The sequence below is a fragment of the Sinohyriopsis cumingii genome, chromosome 11 (assembly GCF_028554795.1).
Source record: "Sinohyriopsis cumingii isolate HCF-2022 chromosome 11, ASM2855479v2, whole genome shotgun sequence".
NCBI classification, from domain to species: Eukaryota; Metazoa; Mollusca; class Bivalvia; order Unionida; family Unionidae; genus Sinohyriopsis; species Sinohyriopsis cumingii.
In genome coordinates, this window is record NC_142971.1 from 30743930 (window position 1) to 30771704 (window position 27775).

Here is a 27775-nt window from a genome sequence, read left to right on the forward strand (position 1 = left end):
GGACAAAGCAACATACTTTTGGAAACAAAATTACATGGATACAGTCATCTTTGACTGCCTATAAATGCCATCTAAATTCATGCATTTCTCAAAAATAAACAGAGGTTTTTTTAATTTAATTTTAAGGTGGATTTTGTTCTTGAGTATCAGTCCTGAAATAAATTTGTGTGCATTTTTCAGATATGATTCTAACACTGTTCCAAATGGTAGATAGTTATGAGTTATGGTACATGTCATGCTAAATTCTTTACATGCTTAATCATGCTGTGTGCTAATTGGTCTATCACCTTGTCAGCTTGCCAAAGAGGCAGTTAGGGCTTTGATTCCTGCAGAAGTTAGGATATTAACCATCTTGTACAGCATTCCAAACAGTGAAAAGCACAGCTGTCATGAGACTTATCAAAATTATTATGAAATATTGGGCTTCAGGCAGCTTAATTTTTATGCAGTTGATCAACCCATAATGGCTACTGATTTTTAAGATAAAGAATGAATGATTTCTTTAAGAACTGTGTTTTAAGTTGCATAATGAAATTGAACCATATACACTTGCTTGAAAGTCAGGTCCATCTGCAAGCAGCATAGACCCTGATCTGCTGTAACATAATGCGCTGGCATATCAGGGACGGTGTTGTTTGTTCTACTGCTTACTCCTAACAAACTGCATTGGCCAGGATCTGAGTCTGTGCAGTTTGCATTTGGACTAGACTTGCAAATGGTAACTTATGGAACATTCATTTCTACACAAGCATCTACGTTTATTTTATAGGTCTAGAGTGTCATTTACATTGATGGAAATAGTTGTTACAAATAGTGTTATGGAGACAAATTCAATTCAAACAAGTATCATAAAAAATTCAGCCTATTGCAGGCATTTAACATTATTTACATGGAGAATGATATGTATAACTATTGGTCTGTACTCTTCCTAATTGGTTCTCCTATACTGACTGATACAGAAGTAATTTAAGGAATATGTGAAAATAAAAAAAATTATGATGTTATGAAATTGCATTTTGGTTCATTTTTCAATTTTTTTTTTTTTGTTCTCCATTTACAGGGTGATAATGGAGCAGACGATTGTCAGCAGGCGCTGGAGACCCTGTTTTCAGTCCTCTTTTCTATGGTCAAGGTCATGGTAGGTGCATAGGAAAAGACGTTTGCACATGTGCATGCATGCACACATACACACATGAACACATGCACAACAATCTGAGGTTGATGAAGAGAGTCTTGTCTTGAATTTGTGGGCATATTTTTGGGCATAAAGAGGGACACTTGTTATAAACTCCTTAGAGCACATCTACTTTGATATTGTAGAAATGTTCATTCTTTATTTGTTTTTGTCTTTTTATTTAAGTTCATTTTTGTTGGATATTTTTCTGCATGATAATTAATATTTACAGTGGCTACTGAAGTCTGCTAAAAGCTTTGTAGAGCCAAGCTGTATAATGATTAAGTTCACTCTGGTTGAAATTCATGTTGAATATTGTCATGTAAAGTGAATATTTGTATCCATTTCTACATTGTTTCTAATATTCCAGGCCCCTATGATCCCATTCATCACTGATTACATGTACCAGAATCTGAAGCATCTGGTGGATCCAGATTGTACCAAGGAGCAGGACATCAGGAGTGTGCATTTCCTACTGATTCCAGAGGTCAGGTAAGGAGCAGTATTGAGTTGCCTCTTTGTCATCGCAGCTGATAGTTTTGATAACCACTGTTATGTTCAGATGGCTGCTGGACCCAAAGTGCACAAATTGTGTCAGGTAGAATGCATTTCCTGAAGTAATATGCCAAGTTGACTTCATAGGTAACCACCTTGATTCTCAAGCATCAAATGCATAAGTGGTGTAACGGTGCATTGATTAAAAATGAAATGGATTGTATTTAAGCAGCATGATTAATGACGACTCATTCAGGCTTAAACTATCAAGTCGATTGAGGCAGCACCAAAATTGATTCATTCCAATTTAGTTCACATGTTGAAAGTTGAAGAGACCTGTTGTACTATCATCAGCACTTGCATCTTCGTCAGTTTGGTGTGATTTTTATGGCACCTACCCCGAGAGGAAGGGCAAAGAGGGACAACTTGATGCATGTTCATTATTTGTACATACTTGGTTAAACATTTGCATTCAGCTTATGATCAGATAAGTTTTTGCAACTTGTAGACATTATGTTACATCTGGAACCATGAAACTTGGTGAGGTGATGTATCTAGATTATTTCACCCTCATTGCAAAAGTAGGTAACAGTGGCAGATATTTTACACTGCACCGACTTGGGTCACATGTTGTGTTTGAACTATGTGTTTCCAGTACTTTTCATGCTGGAATTATTAAACGAGATGGTTATTTGTGACTCTGCTTGTACCACACACTTAGAAACAAAAAGTCACTGACTTACATTTCACATTTTACTGGCTCTTATGTTTTTGCATTTTGTTCATGAAATTACAGGTCTTTTGACATGCTTTGTACATACTATCCTAGCTAGAATTATGAAACGGAGTGTAAAAGCACCAAAATGAGTAATACACCCTTGCTGCAAAAATAGGTTACTGAGGCCCATATTTCATGCTTCACCAAGTTTGGTTAAATTTTGTGTTTCGAGTTAACTTTTCAAGCTGCTGGAATTATGAGACTTTTTATATTCATCTCCCTTAGTATCACACCATGCAATAAAAGGTCACTTTGACTGTAGCTTTCTGATTTTACTAGCTCAGGTTAAATTCCTAATGCAGTTAAATTTGACCTTGTACAGGTTTATACATATGCTATTACTAACCATTACTTGGAACTTACCTGCATTGGTGACAAAACACACAGGTTATAACCTGGTCATATATGTACAGGTAGTAATTACATTGATTGTTTCAAAGGCAAATGCAGTCTATGCAGAAATTTATTATTTTCCATATATGTCTTGTCTTTCATCTTCAATACGTATAGTATTTATTTGGTGGCCGAGTGGTCTAAAGCGCTCACCGTTACGGATCACTGCCATCTCACCTCTGTCTGCGTGAGTTCGAGTCTCGGATTTGGCCAATGTGGTTATGTGAGAAAGCTTGCCAGTAGCTTCTCATGGGTCGGTGGTTCCTTTCGGGGGTTTCCCGGGTTCTTCCTCCACCATTTATACTGGACGCCATATATAGCCTATCTTGTGCTGAAAAATGGCGTTAAACCATACAACAACAACAACGTATAGTATTTGCATTCTTTGATATATACATGCATATCACACTATACTGTATGTCAGGGGTGGGCAAACTACGGGCCGCATGCAGCCCGCCAAGGATTTTCATGCACACTAGGAACAAGTCATCATTCGCACTGACTCTGTTTATGTTACTCTTTTTTATCCAATAAATGTGCTTCTTTTGAAGTTTAAGTTTTCAAATATTAACAACATATTAACACCTGAAAATTAATTATGATGTTATTTAGAAAAACCTTTTGTTTTTGCTATTTCAAATATTAATTATTTTACTTAATAAACTATGCGGCCGGCGACAAGGTGTAAATTTGTGTATGTGGCACTTGCACTGGAAAGTTTGCCCACCTCTGCTGTATGTGTTATTGACCAGAAGAGCTTATGTAATGGCATTTTTGTGTAGCATCCATTAGAACAAGATTGTATAATTGCCACTCCTAAACTAACGGATTTTGCCACCATACTTGACAGACACATTCATCCTAAAGTCTTGTTGGTTTGAATTACCATGTTGCACTTAAAGATATCAAGAATGTCTGCCATTTGAATATTTTGTCTTCCTACTGGATGCTCAGAAATGGATGGGCATATGGTCATGGATTTTTCACTGAAAGACTTGTTATTTCAAATTGGTCCTAAACGAAAATGATCGTATTGAAATTTTTTAGATCATTACTGGATTGATGATCATTTCAACATGCGGTTTTCACTAAAAGACATATAAGGCATTGATGGTCCTATATGAACAGGGCAATACCAAAATGGCCATCAAATTTGCTCTTGCTACTCCTTCCAGACATCTGATCCTATCAACATGTGATTTACACCAAAATGACTTATGTGGTCTAGTCAGTCCTAATTGAAAAAGCTGCTAATAAGACATCCAGTATCGCCATCATGGTAATCTTCTTGAAAACCTTGTTATGACTACTACTCCTAAATCGAAAGTCATATTGACATGAGATTTTCACCAGAAGACTTGTTATGGTGTCTTGCTGGTACTAAATGAAACTGGTGCCAATTTTTCATCTGATATCACCACTAGATGGTTTTTTGAAAAGAAGAAAGATTCATTTTGGAAATTCTGTTTGGCCAGTATAACATCAGTCCCTTCAGAGGATTTTTGTTATTGTTGTCTGTTATGAAATAATCCAGTACATGTACAAGGATGCACATAAAGCATGCGCTTACCTACCTTCTTATGTCACAAAGTCATAAGCTGTTGGACAAAGTGGACACAGTGTATATAGAGGGTACAAATTGTTGTGCAAAACATAGACAACTAAAATATTTGTTAAGTAAATATGGACAAATTTAAAACATTCTTGTTAGTTACTTGTGTTAGTTGCATTACAGTGAAAATGGATTGCAATAAACTTGAAAACAAAAGGATAATTACGGACTATACAATCCAGCCTCAAATAATGAAACTTGGGGATGTCGTGCATTTTGATGTCTTTCAATCTTATTGCAACCTATACAGACTTGTCAGCTCTTTCAAATTGACTACTTTTCTTAATTAAATGATCCTTAATATGTGCACTAATGAATAAATAGCAATGAGTGCAAAAATATTGTTGCAGTAAAATCTGGATATTGGTTTGTCCAGATTTTGTCAGGATTTGGGTTTTCATGTTAGATTCAGTGGAACTGGTCAAGGATCAGACTAACTTTTCAGGAGAATGTTTGCTTCTACCTACCCATAATTTGTATACAGAACAATCAAGCTTTTTCTTTTGCTTTATAGCATTATCTGTAATGTTGAACAAATGAAAACAAGTTGAATGCTAAAGAGAGGATAAGCCTCTGATAAATTTCAAACCATAGAAATATTAAAAGGAATATTCAGATCCTTGGGCAAAAGGAAGGGGAAGACAACAGTTGCATTTACTGGACGTTATGTTGTGTCAATTCAAGTATTGCTTAAGTTGTAAAGATGATTGCCATCACCATGACACATTTATAAAAAAAACTTATTATGTTGGGTTGGCAGCTCTAGCAAGAAGCCATTGAGCTCCATAGGGTTTGGAGCTGCAGTTTCTGAGACTGAACTGGAGGTCTTAAGTGTACTGTACAAAAAATTTAGTTGAACATGATTTTGTCTTTGCTCTATCATCTATAACACATCAGAACTTTTCAAATGCAGGTTCTCCAGGTTGGCTGGTTCTAAGTTTTGGAAAAATTTGGACTTGCCTTACTGAGAAGGTCTTGTTACGGTTGGCAGGTCTGCCTGTATTTCATGTTTCAGTGACTTTGTTGAAATTTTGCGTTTAAAGTTTGTTTTCTTGTTTTGTTCATGTTAAAAGGAAACAAATTTGACATCAATGCATCTCTTTTAGTATACTACACCCATTTGACCAAAGAAGGTCACTGTGACCTACATTTTCTGCTGTACTGACAGTTAAAGTATTGCATATAGCTGCATGCTGTATTTGTATTTCCTGAAAAGAAGGACCATTCTTTCCAATGTGGTTGAAAGTAGCAATAAATTTATATTAATCATTTTTTACATGTAAATGATTAGGTCTCAAAAAGAGTGAACTGCTTGGAATCCATGTGAGGACTAGACTTTAATGGCCAGAAAAAGGTAATTACTGTGAACTATGCATGTAATAAAGTGTTCATACCGGCTGTCACTCAAAGGTTACTCAAAGCCAGTTTAATCTAGCTTTTCTGGGTGGATAGTAATTATAGCTTCTGAAGTACAGTTTATGAACAATGACTTAAAGGAGAAAAAAACCTTTTGGCTTTTTAGCTCTAATGCTCATAGACTAGAAGAGTTTATGGAATGGTCTGTTGTCTGTGTTTGTCAGCAGTTTTTTATTGCTGGTCCTCCTAAACTACTTGGAGGATTGCCATGAAGCTGTAACACACATTCATCCCATGATCTAGTTGGTCCTAAATGAATATGATTCCAATCTGAAATGTTTTGTTAAAGCTACTCCTTCTCAATGGATGGTCATATCATCATGGGTTTTCACTAACAGACTTTTTATGGTATCTAGTTGGTCCTAAGTAAAGGCGATGCCAATCTGACATCCAGTATGGCCACCACAGCATCCATTCTCAAACTTGTTACTGCTACTACTCCTGAATGGAAATTCATATTGCTATGGGGTTTTCATGAGAAGACTCGTGATTTCTTGGTCCTAAATGGCGCCATTTGCATAGCTAATAGTGGCCTCCACTGTATCCATCTTGAGAATCTTGTTATTATTACTCCTAAATGGATGGTTGTATCATTATGGGTTTTTTAAACTAAAAGTCTTCTTATGATGTCTAGTTGGTCATAGATGAAAATGGTGCCAGTGTTTCTTCCAATATGGCTGCCACAATGGTTGTCTTGAAAATTTTGTTATCATTATTTCTCTAAGATGGCTGGTCATAATTTTTATTGTGCTTTCACTGAAATGCTTCTGCAGCAGCCATCTTGACAATTTTGTTGTAAATTTTTTTCCAAAACAAAAAGTCATATGATGTTTTGCTGGTTCTAAATGAAGGTGGTGCCAATATGACATCCAGTATATCCACCACAGCAGCTAATTTGAAAATCTTAGCAGCACTTAAAAAAAGAAATGGTCTTATTGTTAGTTCCTGGATAGTCTTCTTGGCCAGTATAGCATCAGTCCTTTCAAGGTATTCTTGTTATCAACTTATGAAAGTACTTGACTTCTACTTTGATATCATAGAAACAGATTAATTTTTTATATAACTGGTGCCTGTCACACGGGGCAGCATTTCATTGGTCAAGATCAATTTAGTCTGAATTTATTTTCTGCATGATAATTAATATTTACAGTGGCTACGTAAAGCTTTTAGAGGTGAGCCTTTTAATCATTAATAATAGTCTGAGTTTTTTTGTTTTGTTTATTCCAATCCTACCATTTACCTGCAGGGATGACCTGATAGATGTACACATAGAGCGTGCAGTATCACGCATGCAGTCTGTGATAGAACTAGGTCGTCTTGTGAGAGACAGGAATACCCTACCCATCAAGGTGAGCACTTAACTGTTTAAACCCATGGTCTTGAATATTTTAAAGCATGAAATTGAATAACTTAAACACAGGTGCAGAACTTTTAGTACATTAATGTCATAAAATATTCAAATTCATAAAGAGAAACATAATTTTCAAAAATTCTTGAAGGACTTTGCTTATAATTGTCTCAGAGTAGACAGTTATGGAAAAGTCAAACTATTATGAATCTTGCAATGAACTAATTCTTGTTTAGGAGCGTCTCTATTAAAGCAGAACGTGATACCAATGTATCTGAATTGAGAGGGATGTAAATGGTTGCACAGAACTAGTCTCTCTGCACACTGCAAATATGCATTTTTCATTCAGTGGAATTTTAATGTAATTGACTTTGCACTTGTTTGTGTGCCCAAAGTCATAATTGACCTATTGATGTTTGAAATTGTCTTCCTTGTACCAGCTGTTGGATTGATTTGGTTTGGGGTTTTACAGTAGATCAACACTTTGAAGGTTAGATCATTCTGACACAAAGTGTTTTGCCCATGGATATACCATAGTAACCAGTCTGATGGTGGGCATTGTACCTGTACCCATCTAGTCACAAGTCTAGTATCTTAACCACATAGCTACTGTGGCTTCTTCACTATGTGTTGGAAATAAAGCAACAGATTTCAGATTTATACATACAAATGAAATACCTAGCATTTCTCCCTTGGTCTCTTGAAACTGTTGTGTATCCCCACCCCCAATCATCATTCAGGTAGGGATCACAATATTTAGATTTGTCAGAGGGAGATGTCTGCTGTAAAGAGGTAAAAATATAGGGAATATAATAAGAGTACAACAAAAACACTCTGGCAAGATATTAGAGGTGACTGTCAGAGAGAAGTGACTGTTATAAGATGCCTGACTGTTATAAGATTCCAGATTGTTAAAGATTCCTGATTGTTACAAGGTGCCTGAGTTTGTAGTTTGTAGTTTTGTAGGGTTTAAAGCCATTTTTCAGCACACAATAGGCTATACATGGCGGCCAGTATTAATGGTGGAGGAAGAACCCGGGAAAACCTCGGGAAGAACCACCGACCCACGAGAAGCTACTGGCAAGCTTTCTCACGTACCCATATTGGCCGAATCCTGGACTCGAACCCACGCAGACAGAGGTGAGATGGCAGTGATCCGTAACGGAGAGCGCTTTAGACCACTCGGCCACTCAGCGCCCCCAAGATGCCTGAGTGCTATAAGATACCTGATTGTTACATGATGCCTGACTGCTATAAGATACCCGATTGTTACATGATGCCTGACTGCTATAAGATACCTGATTGTTACAAGATGCCAGACTGCTATAAGATACCCGATTGTTACAAGATGCCTGACTGCTATAAGATACCCGATTGTTACAAGATGCCTGACTGCTATAAGATACCCGATTGTTACAAGATGCCTGACTGCTATAAGATACCTGATTGTTACAAGATGCCAGACTGCTATAAGATACCCGATTGTTACAAGATGCCTGACTGCTATAAGATACCCGATTGTTACATGATGCCTGACTGCTATAAGATACCCGATTGTTACAAGATGCCTGACTGCTATAAGATACCCGATTGTTACAAGATGCCTGACTGCTATAAGATACCTGATTGTTACAAGATGCCAGACTGCTATAAGATGCCTGATTGTTACAAGATACTGACTGCTATAAGATACCTGATTGTTACATGATGCCTGACTGTTATAAGATACCTGATTGTTACAAGATGCCAGACTGCTATAAGATACCTGATTGTTACAAGATACTGACTGCTATAAGATACCTGATTGTTACATGATGCCTGACTGTTATAAGATGCCTGATTGTTACAAGATACTGACTGCTATAAGATACCTGATTGTTACATGATGCCTGACTGTTATAAGATACCTGATTGTTACAAGATGCCAGACTGCTATAAGATACCTGATTGTTACAAGATACTGACTGCTATAAGATACCTGATTGTTACATGATGCCTGACTGTTATAAGATGCCTGATTGTTACAAGATACTGACTGCTATAAGATACCTGATTGTTACATGATGCCTGACTGTTATAAGATACCTGATTGTTACAAGATGCCAGACTGCTATAAGATACCCGATTGTTACAAGATACTGACTGTTATAAGATACCTGATTGTTACATGATGCCTGACTGCTATAAGATACCTGATTGTTACAAGATGCCAGACTGCTGATTGTTACATGATGCCTGACTGTTATAAGATGCCCGATTTTTACAATACAAGATTCCTGATTGTTATAAGATACCCGATTGTTACAATTTTTGTGATTGTTACAAGATGCCTGACTGTTATAAGATACCTGATTGTTACAAGATGCCTGACTGTTACAAGATACCCAATTGTTACAAGATGCCTGACTGTTATAAGATACCTGATTCTTTTTTGTTTTTGTGTTTGTAATAATGTTATTAGATTTTTTTTTATCTTATAGGTGTTGTCTAATGTTGTAAAGTGCTTAGAGCTTCTAAAGATTAGGTGCTATACAAAGTCCTCATTATTATTATTATTATTATTATTATTATTATTATTATTGTTGTTACAAGATTCCTGATTATTGGAAGATGTCTGACAGCTATAAGATGCCTGATTGTTATGATACCTGATTCTTATAAGATTCCTGATTGTTATAAGATGCCTGACTGTTATAAAATGCCTGATTGTTACAAGATGCCTGACTGTTATAAGATACCTGATTGTTACAAGATTCCTGATTATTACAAGATGCTTGACTGTTATAAAATGCCTGATTGTTACAAGATGCCCTACAGCTATAAGATACCTGATTGTTACAAGATGCTTGACTGTTATAAGATGCCTGATTGTTACAAGATGCCTTACGGCTATAAGATGCCTGATTGTTACAAGATGCCTTATGGCTATAAGATACCTGATTGTTACAAGATGCTTGACTGTTATAAGATACCTGATTGTTAAAGATTCCTGATTGTTATAATATGCCTTACTTTTGTAAGATTGTTATAAGATGCCTTACTGTTTTAAGATTCCTGATTGTTAAAAGATGCCAGACTGTTATAACTGATTGTAGGAGCAGTATTCAAGTCAGAGAAGAAAATCACTTTCACATACATTGTATGTATTTAAAAAGTAACATATTTTAGCTCAGATTTTGATCAACGCTTAGCAGGCTAATGGATGTAGAATCAGTCTAGTGTGTATGTTGTAATGGGTGAATAATGGACGCAGGATGCATCATCTTAAATTAGTTAGCATGTCACACTGCAGGTTTGAAGCTTACCATCAGATCAGCCTGGATTAGGTCTTTTGTATGCTTATTTTTAACAAATGAACTGGGGGCCCCGAGTGGTCTAAAGCACTGTCCGTTACGGATCACTGCCATCTCACCTCTGTCTGCGTGGGTTCGAGTCTTGGATTCAGCCAATGTGGGTATGTGAGAAAGCTTGCCAGTAGATTCTCGTGGGTCGGTGGTTCTTTCCGTGGTTTTCCCGTGTTCTTCCTCCACCATTAATACTGGCCGCCATGTATGGCCTATCGTGTGCTGAAAAATGGCGTTAAACCCTACAACAACAACAACAAAACTGAATATTTGAAAATCCTGCATTATATTTTCAAATCTTACTGAATTTCTTAATAAAAGTCCTAATATTTTACCCCAGTGCTTTTTTGTTTAATGGAGGTGTGAATTACCCCCATGAAGTTGCAGTTCTTGAATAGACTCTTCCTGGTCAATTATCATCATGTGTCAATGGACAAGGCACTTTGCGCCAGTTGCCTTGGTACTAAAATAACCTAATTGTGTTTCTGTGACATTAAACATTAAACCAAACAAAAATATTTTGATGAATATAGGTTTTAGCTCCGATAATAGAAAAGCCTGCAAAATGAATTGAAAAATTGACTTTTCTAGCCTTAAGGTAACAATGCATTTTTTAAGTCTGAAAGACTATTATCTTTACAGTATCCTTTGAAAGAGGTTGTTGCCATTGCCAAGGAAGATGAAGTCTTGCAAGATATGAAGTCCTTGGAGAGCTATATTGTAGAGGTAATAACATTAGAGCTGCTGTATATGCACCATAATGATGTGAACGATATTAAATGTTAAGATCATACCCAAAATATTTCAAAGAAAAGAGTGAATCTGGTTACATTCCATCTCTACCTTTATGTCTGAATATTTGCATGTATAATTTTAAATTGCTCCACTGTCAACCTTTACTGTTAATAGCTTTGGGTATTGGGTATTGCAGCCAGAGGAGAACATTTTGGATAAAAGTTGCTTTGTGCAAAATAGTGCATCATGCAGATTTGGTTGAGCAAAAATGCTGCATATGAAACTGAATCCTTTAGCTTCATATGTGAAAGTAAAGTACAAACACATACAAAGACAAAGTGAGTATACAGATTTCACCAAGTAAGCTCTGATCTATTTAGGATATTTTCATAGGGTACTGAATGCTTTGTCAATGGTTCCAAATCATTTATGTAAGTTCTATTTGGAAATTCTTTTGAGTACATCACTTCATTCAAAGTCGAAATGTTAGTCACATCAGATTTTACATATAGAAATCCATGTGAAAATTATAATAATAAATTTTCATGGTATTTTACAAAGTCAAAAAACTGATTTGCATTTTGATAGGGCAATTCAAAGAATAAGGTGCAAGTAAAATTTAAAAATGCCCATCAGATACTCTCATCTTGAAGTCAGTTGAATGTTTATATTTTTCATGGTTCTGTCTTTTGTACCTCACAGACTTTTGATGTTGATTTAGTTAAATATCAGATCCGCATGTGATGAGTCCTTATTAATATTGCTTGTATGGCCACTTCTACTGAAACAAACTGAATTTACAAGTTTTGTTTTGAATCCAAGCCTCTTGTCGATATTACATGTATTAGTATTTTTTATGAGAACAGTATCATTTGCATCTCACTCACTTTGCACTTCATTGATTTTAAGTCTGTCAGCAAGTGTGACCAGTCAGATAACACCTTTCCTGGGTTAGGGGTTTTCTTCAGGCCTGAGCTTGAGTTTGAGATTGGGTTTTCACTTTGAGCCAATAAAAACTGGCAAAAGTTAAGTTGCTTTTGATTGGCCAACAAAAAATCTTGAGCTTGAACTCAAGCTCAGATGGGTTTTTTTTACTTCTGGGCCAAGTTCTTTATTTTCCTCTGTGTTTGAGAGCTCTCTTTACCAACTCAATGTAAAATGTACCAAACAAAAATTTTAAGAATTTGATTTATCAGTTGGTTTTGCAAACATATAATTGTGTTCTTAAATGTCGTACATTTTACAGTGATCATAACTATGATTAGCAAATTCTTGGCAACCCTTGTTCTTATCATACAGGAATTGAATGTGAAAGTGCTGACAGTTACAGCCAACAAGGAGAAGTACGGGGCACATGTACATGCAGAACCAGATCACAAGGTCCTGGGGTCAAAGTTGAAAGGGGACTTCAAGAGGGTTACTGAAGCTATTCGCCAGTTGACAGATGAGCAATTGACCAAGTTCCAGGCAGTAGGGGAGATAAATGTGGAAGGTTTCACATTGCTGCCAGAAGATCTTCGCTTGATGTACAAATTTGATGCCTCAAGTGAATCTACACCAAACTGCTATGATGCACATGCAGATGATCAGGTTAGTTAATATGTTTTGAAAATTTTGAATTTAAATTTATCTACATCTTCTTTTTTGCAGAAAAGAATAGTGAGCTTCAGATAATGTGGAAAGCTTGTTATTACTGAATAATAACTGAGATGGTTTCAACACTGACAATTATCTTGAATTCCTGAAAATTCTTTTTGCCCAGTAGAGCATAAGTTCATTATATATTTAATTTATTGTATTCTTGAAATTGTCTATACATTGATCTAGAATTAAATGGCATTCCCTCTTTGTTGTTTGAAGTAAAGGCATGGTCCCAAATTACATTACAATTGTCCAAATATTACTGAATATAAAAGATGACCTGATACTGAAAAGGAATGAATGTTTTGATTTTCTTAAGCTGCCATATATAAGAACTAACCTTTTTTTTAAAACGTGTTTAATGTGAATAGACTGACTTAGATTGTTGACTACAAATGCACCAAGAATTTTATCATGATGGATCATATTACGGTTAGCATTGTCAGACAGAACTTGGAGTTTGTCGCCATTTAGCCATGCTCTTTTTTTGTTTTGTTGTAAAACTAATAGTTTTTGTTTTTTTCTTCCTGTATTTATAATTATCTTGTTTTCAATGCACAATTTATTTAGCCTGTCAAGATCTCTTGTATATTATTTTCCAGTTCACTTTCTTTGCAATGCTGTGTTTTGTTTCCTTGGTAAAACTTGGTGTTGTATTGAACCATGATATATTTCTTTTACATAGGTTCTGGTTTTGCTAAATGTTACACCAGATCAGTCCATGTTGGATGAGGGTGTGGCTAGAGAGGTCATCAACAGAATACAGAAGATGAGGAAAAAGGTCATTATATATATATATATATATATATGCACACACACACACATGTACGTGCACACACATACACAGAGACAGACAGACACATGCACACAGAGCCATCCCCCATTATAATGTAGTATTGTGAGAATGACACAAAATTTCAGGATAGCTGTTTTTGCAAGGGGGGGGGGGGCAGCAGACAGACCTGCCAAGCCTTACAATTTTGCTGCAAATCTTATGAAAATGACCCTTAAATATGTACTTGTGAGATAAAAGCAAAAACTTCGGAAATATGATTGTTGTGGTAAGTCCAAATAATTGGCTTGTCCCTGTTTGATTTGGATCTGGGTTTCATAATAGATATAGTGGAGTTAGAGAATCAGACTAACTTTACAGTAGTACCTGAGACACTTTAAACTACACATAGTTTTGCATGCAAAGCATCTGCATTACTATGGTTGGGTAAACAAATGCCAGTGAAACATGATACTGCCAGTCTTGTTTTGTACTGAACTGCAATATACTGAGAATTATCCAAGAAGGGGGATTGGGGGCTGGGCAGATGCTAGTCAGACATATTTTATGTAAATTAAATTATTTTTCACTTAATGGTATTTGTACATTTAATTGTCTCAAATAATATTGTTTACTAATGTCAAGCTTCATGTTGTTTTCTTTCAACCAGTATGACTGTCATAAATTTCATAGACCAAATCAAGTACAACTGTTTTATTTTGATTATGGGGTTTATAGTGGTACTACATTATGGAATCTCATAATGAAAAGTGTTATGACAAGGAAGAGCTGTGTATGTGTCTGTATAAACACTTATTTTAATTCCATATATATATTTGCATCCATTTGTCTTGTCTGTTATTTTTTGTGTCCCAATATAAAGGACCATAAAGACTATACTTGTAGATATATATACAAGGTACGGTAATCATGGATTTTTTTTTCTCCACCTCCAAAGCCCCTGGAAGAGTTCCAAAAATCAATCCATGAGATTCTAGACATTTAAAAAAATTGTTTTGACAGAAATAAAAGCAGTAAGACCTTCAAGTTTGGATGGCTTGGAATATTACTGTTCGGTTTTGATTGGGCTTGGGGTGGGTGTGGGGTCAGGTAGAGAGTGAAATTTGGTCACAAAAACAAACTTTGATACAATCCTCCAATATTGGATAGGAAATGCAAAAATTCAGGAATACTGCGTTTTATATGAAGACATCTGAAATGCACATTGCAAGCACGAGAAATTTTGGAAAATGTTCATAAAGTTGCATTAGTTTCAAGCTGTCTTGTTTCATAAATTGCTCTGGACTACAGCTATATGCTAAGAAACTTGTGTTTAGTGATGGAAATTTTTTGTCAGTTTTAAAAAATGTTTTTTTTTTCTTTCTTTCTATGAAATGGCCATCTTTGCACTTTCTAGACAGTAGTTGGTTGTGGGACTTGTCTGACTTATTTGAGTGGTTTGTGGTTATGAGGGGTGGGCATTACTATTGACCAAGGTAAATGACACATTGTAATGAATCAAAAAATAGTTCAAAAATCGGCCTCTTCATTTTGAAGCAGTTTTGAATGCTTCAGAGCTGATCAACAACTTTTTACAGTGTTTTATTTTTCCATATCTGCTTTAACTCATTCGGCCCCAGACGTTATTGTCATTTTCACCTGAAATGTGCGTCGGAAAGACATTTGGGGGGCTATTTCTAAATACATCGTAATACATCAGTTTTCAACAGATTTTCCATGAGACTAATGCCTAGTTGTATTAGAAACGTCATTTTCCGTAGGTCATTTTGCTGCGCATGAGCAGAAGGGTTAAAGTTAGATTTATTTTTTATTTTTATTTTTTATTTTTTGCTTAATGGACCAATCATTTTTGTATGGTTGTTGTTGTTGTTATGGGGTTTAATGCCATTTTTCAGCACACGATAGGCTATATATGGCGGCCAGTATTAATGATGGAGGAAGAACCCCGGAAAACCCTGGAAAGAACCACCGACCCACAAGAAGCTACTGGCAAGCTTTCTCACATACCCACATTGGCTGAATCTTAGACTCGAACCGCCACAGACAGAGGTGAGATGGCAGTGATCCGTAACGAAGAGCGCTTTAGGCCACTCAGCCACTCAGGGCCCCATTTTTGTATGGAGACCGCAATTTATTCCAAATGCCCACCTTATCCTAGTTTTTGCAAAGAATCACCTGTCTGTGTACAGTTATGACCAGTCTGCCTTAGATCTGAGGCCAAAAGGTCTAAAATCCGGACACAAAATCGTATTCCAACTTCGAGCAAATTTTGAGTGCAAAAAAAAAAATCAGGTCCAAAAAATGAGGTTTTTCCCTCTGTATTTTGTAGTGCAACTAGAACTTCCAGATTATTTGGAATCATTGAAGAGCTATATCTGTCTGCCTTTTTTTAATACCACCCATGTTTGTGTATTTTAAACGACCTTGATGCTGCAGAGCTTGGAAATAGGGTACAGCTTCATCATGCCTACAGACGGGATCGGGGCCAAATCGGTTAAAACACTTTGCTTAAAAGACACAATCGAGTAAATTCATTCCCAAGGCTGCATTTTAAGGGAAGAACTTGTGACTATCAATTCATTATTTGGTATATTTTTATTTGTTAATTTTTCTAACTATAAGTTTATTAATAACACTAACATGTTTTTATTTAATTCATTTAGGTTTTTGCTGTTGTTTTAAACGAGAAGCACCTAAATTCTAATAACATAAAAATCAATTACAGATTTTTTTCTGTTATGTCCATCTTTCGGTGGATGGGAAACTTCAAACTGATTTTGGCTTATTACACAGTTACTTCCCCTGCACCTGTTCTCCCACTGGATGTGCTGTAAGCAACAGCCAATTTGCATTCTACTGGATACACTTTACAATAAAACATGTTAATTGATTGTTGATACCTTGCTGAAGGCTTTATTAAGCTTTAATTGCTTTCCCACTTTGTTCTGTTTGGGTATTTAGGAACTTTTGATTTTCTTATGACAGCATGATCTGACAGGTTTGCATCTTTCACAAGAGTAAACGGAGACAAAATGCTATCTATCTTGTATGGCTTATGACTGTATCAGTGTTTAATACGAGTTATTACTGTATCCTTGTCTTGTATGACTTATACTGTATCAGTATCTTGTACAACTTGTTACTGTATCCGTGTATGGTACGACCTATTACTGGACCGCTAGTAGTTAGAGCATCTGCCTCGGATGCTAGAGGTTGTGGGTTCGAACCCCGTCCGAGCCATACCAAAGACGTATAAAAATGGTACCAACAGCTGCCTTGCTTGGCACTCAGCATTAAGAGCTTGGTGTTAGGACTGGTCGGGCTGGTGTCAGGATAATGTGACTGGGTGGGACATCATGCTACATGTCTACGGCATGATGCTCCAGTGCTAAACATCACTATAAACTGTCCCACTGCAGACATCTTTAACGATATGACTGATTTTTTTTAAAGCTACATTAAAAATCCAAATCACACACTGTTAAATATTGTTATCTATTGACAGTATGTTTTGTAGTTTTCATTAACATTTTTGTTTAGTTTTAGAGAAGTTTAAAGATTGTTTCTTTGTCCAATTACCATTAATAAACAAGACTAACTTTGGAGCAAAGAAGAAAACTTAATTTATTTTCAGGCTAAGCTGGTACCCACAGATAACATCACAGTTTATTATCAAGCACCTAAGGAGCTAGGAGACATTATTGTGAACTTTGGGGATTTCATCTACAGTACAATCAAACAGCCCTTGGTTTCCTACCCTGTTCCTAAAGGAGTGCCAGTGATTGTACAGGAAAGTCTGAAGGTAAAATAATTTTGAATGTTGTTGTAGGTTATTACATCATAATTTTACCTAGGTGTATTGTAGCACTGATGGATTGGATATAAAATGACATGTTTGTGACTTGGAGTGAAACTGTTCACCTGTGCTACATATCGATGTGACTGACAATTCACAGTCTTTGGTACTGATTGATAGATATATCATTAGACATTATTGATAGATATGTCACTTTGATGGTCTTTTCATCTTTAGAAGGGCTGTCTGTTATTGTGTTGACATCATGGTTGTATTTCAGGTATAACATAGACTTATCTGTACATATGCGATTTCATCCTTGACAAGATGACGGGGAAAAAAATTCCAAGCAGATTGCCTGTTGGTTTTCATTTATTTTAATCGAACATTTCAGGCCATTTCAGGTTGTTCCATTTGATAGATGTGGGACTCGTTTTGGTGACCATGCACTTTTTTGCACTGAACCAATGCTTTGAAGACGATTTATTTCATATCATCTCTATAATTTTGATAGGCATTACTGTGTTATCTTCAGAATAGATGAAACAGTGCAATTTCCGCCTGCAAGAAAAATCTTGAGTTACTTTATAGAAGGCAAGTGGGTGTTGTCAATAGCTCATTTTTAACATTTTAAACTGACCAAAATGAATGCATATGCCTTAACAGCTGTCTTAAATGAATTCTTAGTTTAAAGTATACAAAGGCAATCAACTAATAATGATTCATAATGATTTCAGTGATCTTATTACTATAGTAGACTGATTTTGCTGCATGAACTATGTAAGATTCTTCTTGACAGCTTCATGGATATGCTTATGAATAGTGAGGCTGGTGGATAACCAAATCCTCTTATCCTTATGGAGTTTTCTTTTAGCAGTGTGGAACTGGCCTCTAACATTACTATACCATGGAATAGATACTCTGCACTTGATTGCTGGGGTCTCTTTGTCAGGCAGTAAATGCAAGCTCTTGCAATGAAGTAATTTTGTTTGCTTGAATGTCGTGCATTAATTGTTGTTTTTTTTTTTTTAAATTATATGGATGTTTCTCCTAGCAGCAAACAGATGGAGGGTTAAGGACTAATACATTAAGATGACATATGACACAGAGGGGATCTGATACAAGTTGGGGGAACACTTGCAAAGACTCTACAATATTATCATCAGGTCTGTGAAGAATCTAGTCTAAAATGTGACCATGTTAATGAGTGGGTTGGCTAACTGTTTGTTTGAGGTAGAAAATGTGAATAGAAACTAGGAGTTTTGTGTATGGGTTTCCAGGACAGTCAAAGTGAAAGTTGAAATCTCGAAGAATGATCCGATTGCCACCTATCAGATTTTCATACTCCAGGAGACTGCTTCAAAAAGAGATTAAGTCAGCTAGAAGGAGGGCAGTAGCAGCAGAAGAAATGGACTAACCATTGTCCCATTGTGAGTGAGGTTTGGACCAGTTCAGACAATGTGTGTTTAAATTTGAAAGTTCTTGTATTGTTAAGACAGTGAATTATGCAGTTGTTTGCGATGACAGCAATTCATCCACAGGAGTGGAATGGGAACAACTTGTTGGAGTAACATGAGAGTGTTAGATCCACACAGTTTGGTTTATCGCCTGATTTTTTAAGTCCTGACTGTTAATAAAGTTCACTATTTCTGTGTGCCTTCCCAATGGTCTTACTGATTGGGCATTGAATAATGCAATGCACAGTTGTTGATCATACATAAAGATTGACGATTTAAGAGGAATTTGAATTAAGTGTTTTCAAATTAACGGTTGAGTTTTTAAATTGTTGTGAAGGAAAGGATGTTAGGATGATAACTGGAATGTTCATTTTTTGGGTTGCTGTTTAGATTTAAATAAAGATGAATGTAGTCCCAGGTCATGAAGTTTATTGAATAGTGTAGTATCAGATGTCAAGGAGTTGTTATTTAATGCAATTAGAGTCCATCATCACAGAAACAGGTTGACTGGCAAGTATAATGTGATGAAGTCATATTCAAAACAGACAGTTGTTGTATTAGTGGGGCAAAATGACAGAAAAAGTCTAATAGTCTAAAATGGTGCCATCTTGCTTCCAATTTATCCATACAGCAGCTAATTGGAAAATCTTGTTATCACGGAAGAATGTCAGAGATGGTTTCAGCACTCAGCAGGTACAAGGAAAAAATGTTCCTTTAGAACAATTCAACAAGATACTGAGGGAATTTGAACAACATTGCAACAATCCAGTCTGGTGAATGAATAGATGAGTACTAATCACACTTGTATCACTTTTAAACCCTCGGGTAAGCTACTGAGAGCAACAAAAATAAGCAACTACAAGTTAATTCTGCACTGTGCTGTCCAATGGATTTTAAAGACAGATGTTTTGTGTATTTTTTTTATTTAATGTCTGTCTGGTTTTGATTATGCATGCCTATGTGTGATGATGATACATAAAAATGCTAATTCTACCAGCTGTTTGGAAGTGTCAGAATGCTTTGAAATGAACAAAATATCTTATTTTCACTCATTTTCTATTTGATTGTAAACAAGTTGGTAACTTGTTCTCAATTGGACAACATGATCTGTTTGGTCATATCCACTCCTTGGGATCACAAAACATTTTTCGAGTTTTAAACATCCCTCCAAACTGTCAGGATAGTCAGTTGGTATCCAGGGATGGTCCTGGCTTTTAAAAAGCTGTCACCAAAAAAATAGCCAACCTCAATATTTTGTCGCCAATTTTCAAAAAGTGTCACCAGAACCAGTAGTGTACATTTTTCCAAGTGTTAATTTAGTCTATTAATGTAACAGGCAATGAAAATTACAAAAGATGGGTTAGTTAATACTTTAATTACAACAAGCATTAACAAAATGTTACAAAGTGTTACATGAAGATCCGTTGCTGCCCACTTGTTGAATGCAGTTTCAAAGTTTCACCGTTTGTGCACATGTATGACTGTTGTTACCTGAAAAAAAATGCATTATCAACTTTAGTTGACATTTTAATAATAATAAAACCCTATGATCGTACATTGCAATGTAAGATAAGTGGCGTATAATGCGACCGTCGATTGCATGCATTCCGTAATTAAATGACCCCCCCCCTTATGTCTAGCTTCACAAAGCTTGTAGTGAATTGCTTCCTAAATCCCAAGAATGATCACTGAATGCTGTATAAATTTTCTCGACAAGCAAAATAGGATCTCCATTCCCACAAATGAAACTTATATGAGTCAACACCTGGCAATATTGGACCGTATATATAAGCATAAATTCACACCCAATTTAAGGATTCTTTCACTCCTGTATTTTGAGAAATAAATAATTATTTTTAATTATGCAAAACTTGTTTTTTTTTTTTGCTATTTCTTGTTGTGGAGTTTAAGTCTCTGCAGCCGTAACACGGGATTGATGGCTATGATGGCTAAAGTAAAATATCAATGAGTAAAATGCACAAATATTACTTAACCCACCTGGATTCATGTTTGGTGACACACTCCTTCTTCAAAATATCACAGCCAGTTGTAAATAAATTGACGAACTTTGCCTTGATACATTCATCACAGAACATCTGTTTTAACTTTTTGTCATATCCCGGCCATGGACGCCCAAGTTTCCAACTATCTAGACATTTTTTGGAATTTTTGCCCTGTTCATCATAATGTGGTGTTGCACTTGAAGCACTACATGTAGATGATGTTGGACTGCAAGGTTTATCATCGGGTTCAGTGACTGTATTGTCTGATGAATTTGTACTAAATCCAAATGCTGTTAATTTTTGTAACTTAGGATGAGATGATGAACATGCAACGTCTAACTTCAGTTTGCTCATGATAATGTTGCACTGGCGACAGATATAATTGTGATAGAGATTTTTTCCATTTGCTTTGTATTTATACACAGCAGTCAGTACTTCAAAGGTTATCAGTTTTCTATGAAGGTTCAGCAAAACTATTCTATTGGTATATGTAAAAAAAAAAACAACAGAAGGATTAGCCATTCAATTAATTGTATCTGTTCTATTCGCATCTTCATAAGTTGGTCAGTTGTAGGTATAGTTCAGTAGCATGATTGACTGTATCACAATATACAGTACTCAGCCCAGATGTCAGCATAAGCAGATTATGATGTAACAATGCACTGTAAAGATGGGGTTGTCAATACGAACAAAGGATCGTTTATGTAACAGATTGATTCCAATGCATTGCTTAGTGAAGTTTGTGGCTTCCTTTCGTTCTCCCTTTTAATTTATCCAGTCCAAATCCAAGATTGTATGTACAAATTAAATAACCAAAAAGTCTGTCGCCAAAAAAATCGCCAGATGGGATATTTTTGTTGCCAATAACGAAAAAAAATTGCAATTTGTGACATTGGTGAAGTCCAGGACAGTCCCTGGGTATCTTTTTGCCATGGAAGTAATGAACGAGGAGCCAGAATAGCTCGGTAGAACATCAGATTTTTTATTCAAGGAATCTTGGGGGTTCATTACCCACCCAGGCCAGTCCCGGTCAGTTGACTTTGTGTGTCCTTGGGGAAGGCACTTGGCTTCCAGTTCCTTGTTATGGTGTAACCATAATCTGTTTAAAAATACTATAAACAACAACCAATAACATTAGCCATAAAAGAATCACATATATTGGTTTCTCTATAAGACCCAATTTTAAGTTTTTATAATGGGTGTTGTTATTGTTGCACGCCAGTTCAAACATACCATGGAAAAAGTGAAGAATGGACCATAATTATGTACAACCCTTTGTGCTTTCCTTTTTCAGATTAAGACCTACTCACTAGATATGACCATTGTGAAAAGAGAGGAAGAAGGTTCCACATTTACAGAAACCTTGACCACAACTCTTTCTCATGTGGCAGAGAGGAATGCTGTCAGACCAAACTGCAGCTTTGTCAATATCTTGTTGTGTGGCATATCCATCTGGAAAGGAGTAGAGAGTGCTATGGCAACAGTTTTATTGGAAAACCCCCATGGACATGGCTTCCTTGATGCAGAGAAATTGAAACAACAGGTAGGTTATTAATGGTTGAAATGCAATTTTGCATGGATTTAAGTTCTGAAGAAGAAAGGGATCATGAATTGTAAGATTTGGTCTGGTTTTGTATGCCATTTTTAAGCACATGATAGGCTATGCATGGAAGCCAGTATATTTGGTGAAGGAAAAACTATCAACCTATGGGAAACTGCTGGAAAGCTTTCAGATATTGGTTGAACCAGACAGGGATGAGATGTGTGTGATCTGTAAAGATGAGCGACATGTACCACTTGGCCACCCATGAAATGTGAGACAGAATATTTGCAGTATCATTGATCATTATTTTATTTTCCTTTTATTTTGTATTCATTTATCAAAGTTTTATTCTAGATTTTACATTTTCAGTTTTCTAGTTAAATGTGTTTAATATGGAATGTAGTTAATCCTGTTTAGATCAGCTTTTCATTTGACTTTTCACTATATTTTGCATGGAAAGAGAGAAAACTTGAGGGTCATGGTCATGCAGAAAATGCAGTGAGATATTGTATTTAATTATAAATTTCCACAACAGTCTCCTATAGTTTTATGGAGCTGGTGAAATTATCTGTCTGAATTAGGAACTCCATTTAACAACTTGAGACTGTAATCTCTTCCACATTTCTTACAGATTCAGTCCCTGTTTGGGATCAGAAGCAGCAGTGTCACACTATACACAGACTTTAATCTCAAACAAGAACTTGATCCTAGTAAGGATCTCCACAGTCTTGATGCCAGTACAGTGTATATCTCCTTAGCCAGTGGAAAAAAGAGTTCTGGTCCAGCAGCACCTCTCAATATCTCCTCCCCAGTATGCCACTTTGCCAATCTGGAATTAACCTGCAAAGCCAGTAGCAAAAGGAAAGCTACATTGCTGTTGGAAAATCCAAGGGGAAACTGCTTTACTCTGGAGCAGTTACAAGAGCAGGTTAGTTCTAGTCAGTGTTGTGAGTGGACCATTGTTAAAATGAGTAACAAATCTTGAGAAAACATTAGCAAATTGACAGAACAAAGGGGGCTTGGAGAAGGGGGGGGCAGTTGCTTCAAACACCAGGAGAAAGGGACACCATTGGTAGCTCATTCTCTGCATTTGAAATTTTCATAGTAGTTCACCTTCAACCAAGTTTAACAGCATGTCTTCACAAAACTTGTCTTTACTTGTTTGGAGGTAGGAGGTTTAGCAGCTGACATAAAAACTGTTATGTGTAGCAGAGTAGGGGCACCCCTAAGGTACATTGCTCCCAGGTACATTGGGCTGCAGAAGCAAACCAACAAAGCATTCAAAAATGATTTTATATTATTTATTATCTATTATAAAAATATAAAAAATTATTGCAACATTTGAGTTCTTTAGAATCCAAGATGAAGATCTTTGATAAATGATATATCATGAAAACATTGATTGTTAATTACCAATATCAGTAAGTTTTTTTCTTGGAGACAGCAATAATTTAACACAGTTAGTTACAGTAATTTGGTGAGTATAACATGCAGTGCAATTTTGGACCCAGAAAGAGGTCCAAATGTAATTTTGTTATATAATGTGCATGTGATATAATACATTTCAGAATCTTGGGGATTTCTCTTCATTGTGTAGCATTAGTCAACCATTTTACTCCATTTTGATTGTGTGACAGTCAGCCATTTTACTCGATTTTCATTGTGTGATAGTAAAATATTTTAGTCTGTTTTCATTGTGTGACATGTGCCAACCATTTTAGATGGTGTATTGATTGTCATTTCTTAGTGTTTAATTGGTTTACCATAAAACAGCCCTTGACTGTTTTTTTTTTGTTTTTTTTGTTGTCAGTACTTAATAAGTGTACAAGGTACCTAATCATTACCAATAATTGTTTAACAGATCCTATAAAATAAATCAAAGATTGGCTCTGGTGAAATGATACAAGGGGTGTTAAAAAAGTTCTGAGTATTAGTGCACTGTACAACAAAGTGAACAGTAGTCCCATGTATACACACTGTCTCTGTCTGATTATCCGGTTTTTAAATGCCATGAGTGGCCAAGTGGTCTAAAGTGCTCTCCGTTATGGATCACTACCATCTCACCTCTGTCTGCATGGGTTCAAGTCTAGCCAGTAGCTTCTCGTAGGTCAGTGGTTCTTCCCGGGGGTTTTCCGGGTTCTTCCTCTGCCATTATTACTGGCCGCCATGCATAGCCTATCATGTGCTGAAAAATGGCGTTAAACACCAAGCTTACTGATGGGGCCCCAAGTGGCTGAGTGGTCTAATGCACTCTCCGTTACGGATCACTGCCATCTCACCTCTGTCTGCGTGGGTTCGAGTCTAGGATTCGGCCAATGTGGGTATGTGAGAAAGCTTGCCAGTAGCTTCTCGTAGGTCAGTGGTTCTTCCCGGGGGTTTTCCGGGTTCTTCCTCTGCCATTAATACTGGCCACCATGCATAGCCTATCATGTGCTGAAAAATGGCGTTAAACCCCACAACAACAACATCATGCATGGTGGCTTTAAGATCATTTGCCCTTTAGTGAATCTCTGATAATGGAGTTCAGTCAGGAGTCAGAGAGAGGATGTGGCAAAGTTTGTGCTGTGCTTCTTCAGGAAGTCTGTCACTACAGTGGATTTATGCATTGTCATGTAGTAGATGAATACCATGGGTATCAGTATGGATAGATGAATACCATGGGTATCAGTATGGATAGATGAATACCATGGGTATCAGTATGGATAGATGAATACCATGGGTATCAGTATGGATAGATGAATACCATGGGTATCAGTATGGATAGATGGTTTAGCAGTGTTCCACAACATCTGGAAACACTTTGGAGGCATGAAAATGTCCTGTGGCACTGGCAGTCAGACAACTGGAGCTTTTGTATTGAAAAAATATTGCTTGTAAAATTGCCTTGGCAATCCAACTACATCAAGCAATTTGTGCTCTCTGCTTGTTTTTTCCAATCCAGAGTATGATTTTCTCTTTAATTCAATTGTTTCATCACCAAAGACAACTTCATTCAAACATCTCTTGTACCTATATTCTCATTTACTCAGTTGCTGTTTGGTGATTTAGTCTGTCTTTGATCAGCTGTCAACATATGCTGAACCCATCTGTACAAACCCATTTGAGTTTCAGACATTTCTTCGGTATATTTCCACTGGTAATAGAAATATCTTCCACTGCATGTCAGGCATCTTCATTAATCGCCCCCTTCACAGCAGCCACTTCTCACCCACCAGTGACAGAGAACAGTCTTCCGAATGTAGGTCTTCTTTCATTGATTAATGACCATCTTTAAAATTACTAAACAACTTTAAAATTTTTGCTCATGCCAAAATTACATTCATAAACATTATCCAAGTTGGCCGTAATATCATTTGGAGAGTATAATAATAGTGTTGGGATTTTGTAGCATGGTCTTTGTTCAGTAGCAGAATTGATCTCCGATATTTTTATGTCACTGTCATTTACCTATGTTATATTGCATGCATATATCTGCAGATGTCTGGCATGCTGCACATGAAGCTGCATATAATTTTATTTAACATTCTTTTGTCTGTTGGTCGGCATTAAATTTATTGACAGAAGAAACAAAAAAAGTAGTAGCAAAATATTTAGAACCTTTTAAATATCCCTCGTATATTCCCAGTTTTAAGGATGGCACAAAAGATCTGTTTTAAGTTTTAATGTGTGCCTTATCTGCTTTACTACGGAGTTACATCTATGTCATCAAATCCCTAAAATTCCTCTTCATCCATGTCATTGTGTCCTCTGTCATCATCTTCGGTGTTTTTGCGTAAGAAATAGTTCTCATGTTTGTCCTCACTTTCAAGATTGATCACGGTGTGAAAGTTTATGTTCAGTGTTTGTACCTGATTAGCAGTGCTGAATAAACATTTTTTTGACACACAAGCCCAGGACAAATGGCTTAAAAAAATGTCCTCTGCCTATGTATGAAATATCCAGATTAAACCTAACAAACAACCACAAGGCAAAAGAAGATGCCCAGAAAGTTTAATGTCTCCAGATTATGAAATGTGCAGCCAACTAGTTGCAATCAGAATGAATTCTGAGAATGTGGAGGAAAACTAGGAATCTTTCTGAGACTTTGTACTCTGCTGCATCCAAAGCTTTCAGTTCCACCACTCACAAACATCAAAATTCGTTTGATGACAATGATGCTGCCATTCAGAAAAACATTGGCTAGAGAAGACCTTTTTAGAAGACGACACTTCATCATCCAAGAAGTAGCCGTCAACAAAATCACTAGGACTGCCCAGTGCAGAGTCAAAGAGTTGCTATACTTGTGGCTGAGCAATGAGGCAGATGAGATTCAGTTCTAAAAAAAGACAGGAATTACATGAGGAACTTCTATGAAGACAATCTGTGGGACATAGTCATTAGGAACATCTCTAATACTGTGTGTTGACAACACAACAACTGCTCGCTGATTAAGAAAAGATACTTCAAAGATGGGCAGAACACTTCAACAACATCCTCAATCAACAGTCATCTCTGAGTGAAGAGGCAGTTGATCAACTGCCCCGAGTGGAAATTAACATATTATGCATTGATTGTCCAGATTTGTTTGATTCAGAGAAAGCAATTGACCTGCGAAGCATATGAGCAGATGCAGTACCAGATTACACAGAAGCTGACTGAACTCTTTCATTCAATGAGAACTCAAACAAGGCTGCATCTATCATCTACTTGTACAAATGGAAAGGCATCACAATCCTGTGACAATGATTGGGACATCTCCTTGCTATCAATAGCTGGTAAAATACTTGCCAGAATTCTGCTGAATAACCTTGTGCATCACATTGATCTAGGGCTCCTGCCAGAGGATCTGTGTGGCTTCAGGAAAGGACGATGGATGGATCACATACATGGTGTGTTTGCTGCTCATCAACACCAGATGAAATATCAGGAACAAAACTCCAACAAGTATGTGATATTCACTGACCTGACAAAACCCTTTGAAACAGTTAGCAGTGGAAGGCTCGGAAGGATCATGGCAAAATTGGTTGCCCAGAAAACTTCATCATCGTGATTCAGCAGTTCCATAATGGCATGATCACTCGTGTTGTGGATGGTGGCAGATCATCTGAACTATTCACAGTCATCAATGGAATCAAGTGTTGGCTCCAACTCTCTTATTATGATGTTCTTGGCCATCCTTCCCTGACAATGACACTATTTCCATAGAAAGATCCAGGTTCATACAGTCTGCAAGTTCATGGTTTGTAGTAACCACAAAATTCATGATCA

General features: G+C 36.5%; 1 protein-coding gene across 2 annotated transcripts in view; it reads left to right on the plus strand.

Annotated features, from left to right (window-relative positions):
- LOC149787845 (isoleucine--tRNA ligase, cytoplasmic-like) overlaps positions 1-27775 on the plus strand; it is a 146791-nt gene that overhangs the window by 115790 nt on the left and 3226 nt on the right. For both annotated transcript variants that reach the window (XM_089974065.1, XM_089974066.1), the window contains exons 22-30: positions 1061-1138; positions 1545-1666; positions 7115-7217; positions 11203-11286; positions 12595-12885; positions 13622-13717; positions 17364-17531; positions 22280-22528; positions 23160-23456. In XM_089974065.1, coding sequence (XP_089830191.1) covers positions 1061-1138; positions 1545-1666; positions 7115-7217; positions 11203-11286; positions 12595-12885; positions 13622-13717; positions 17364-17531; positions 22280-22528; positions 23160-23456 — 1488 coding nt within the window. The remainder of the gene's footprint in view (positions 1-1060; positions 1139-1544; positions 1667-7114; positions 7218-11202; positions 11287-12594; positions 12886-13621; positions 13718-17363; positions 17532-22279; positions 22529-23159; positions 23457-27775) is intronic.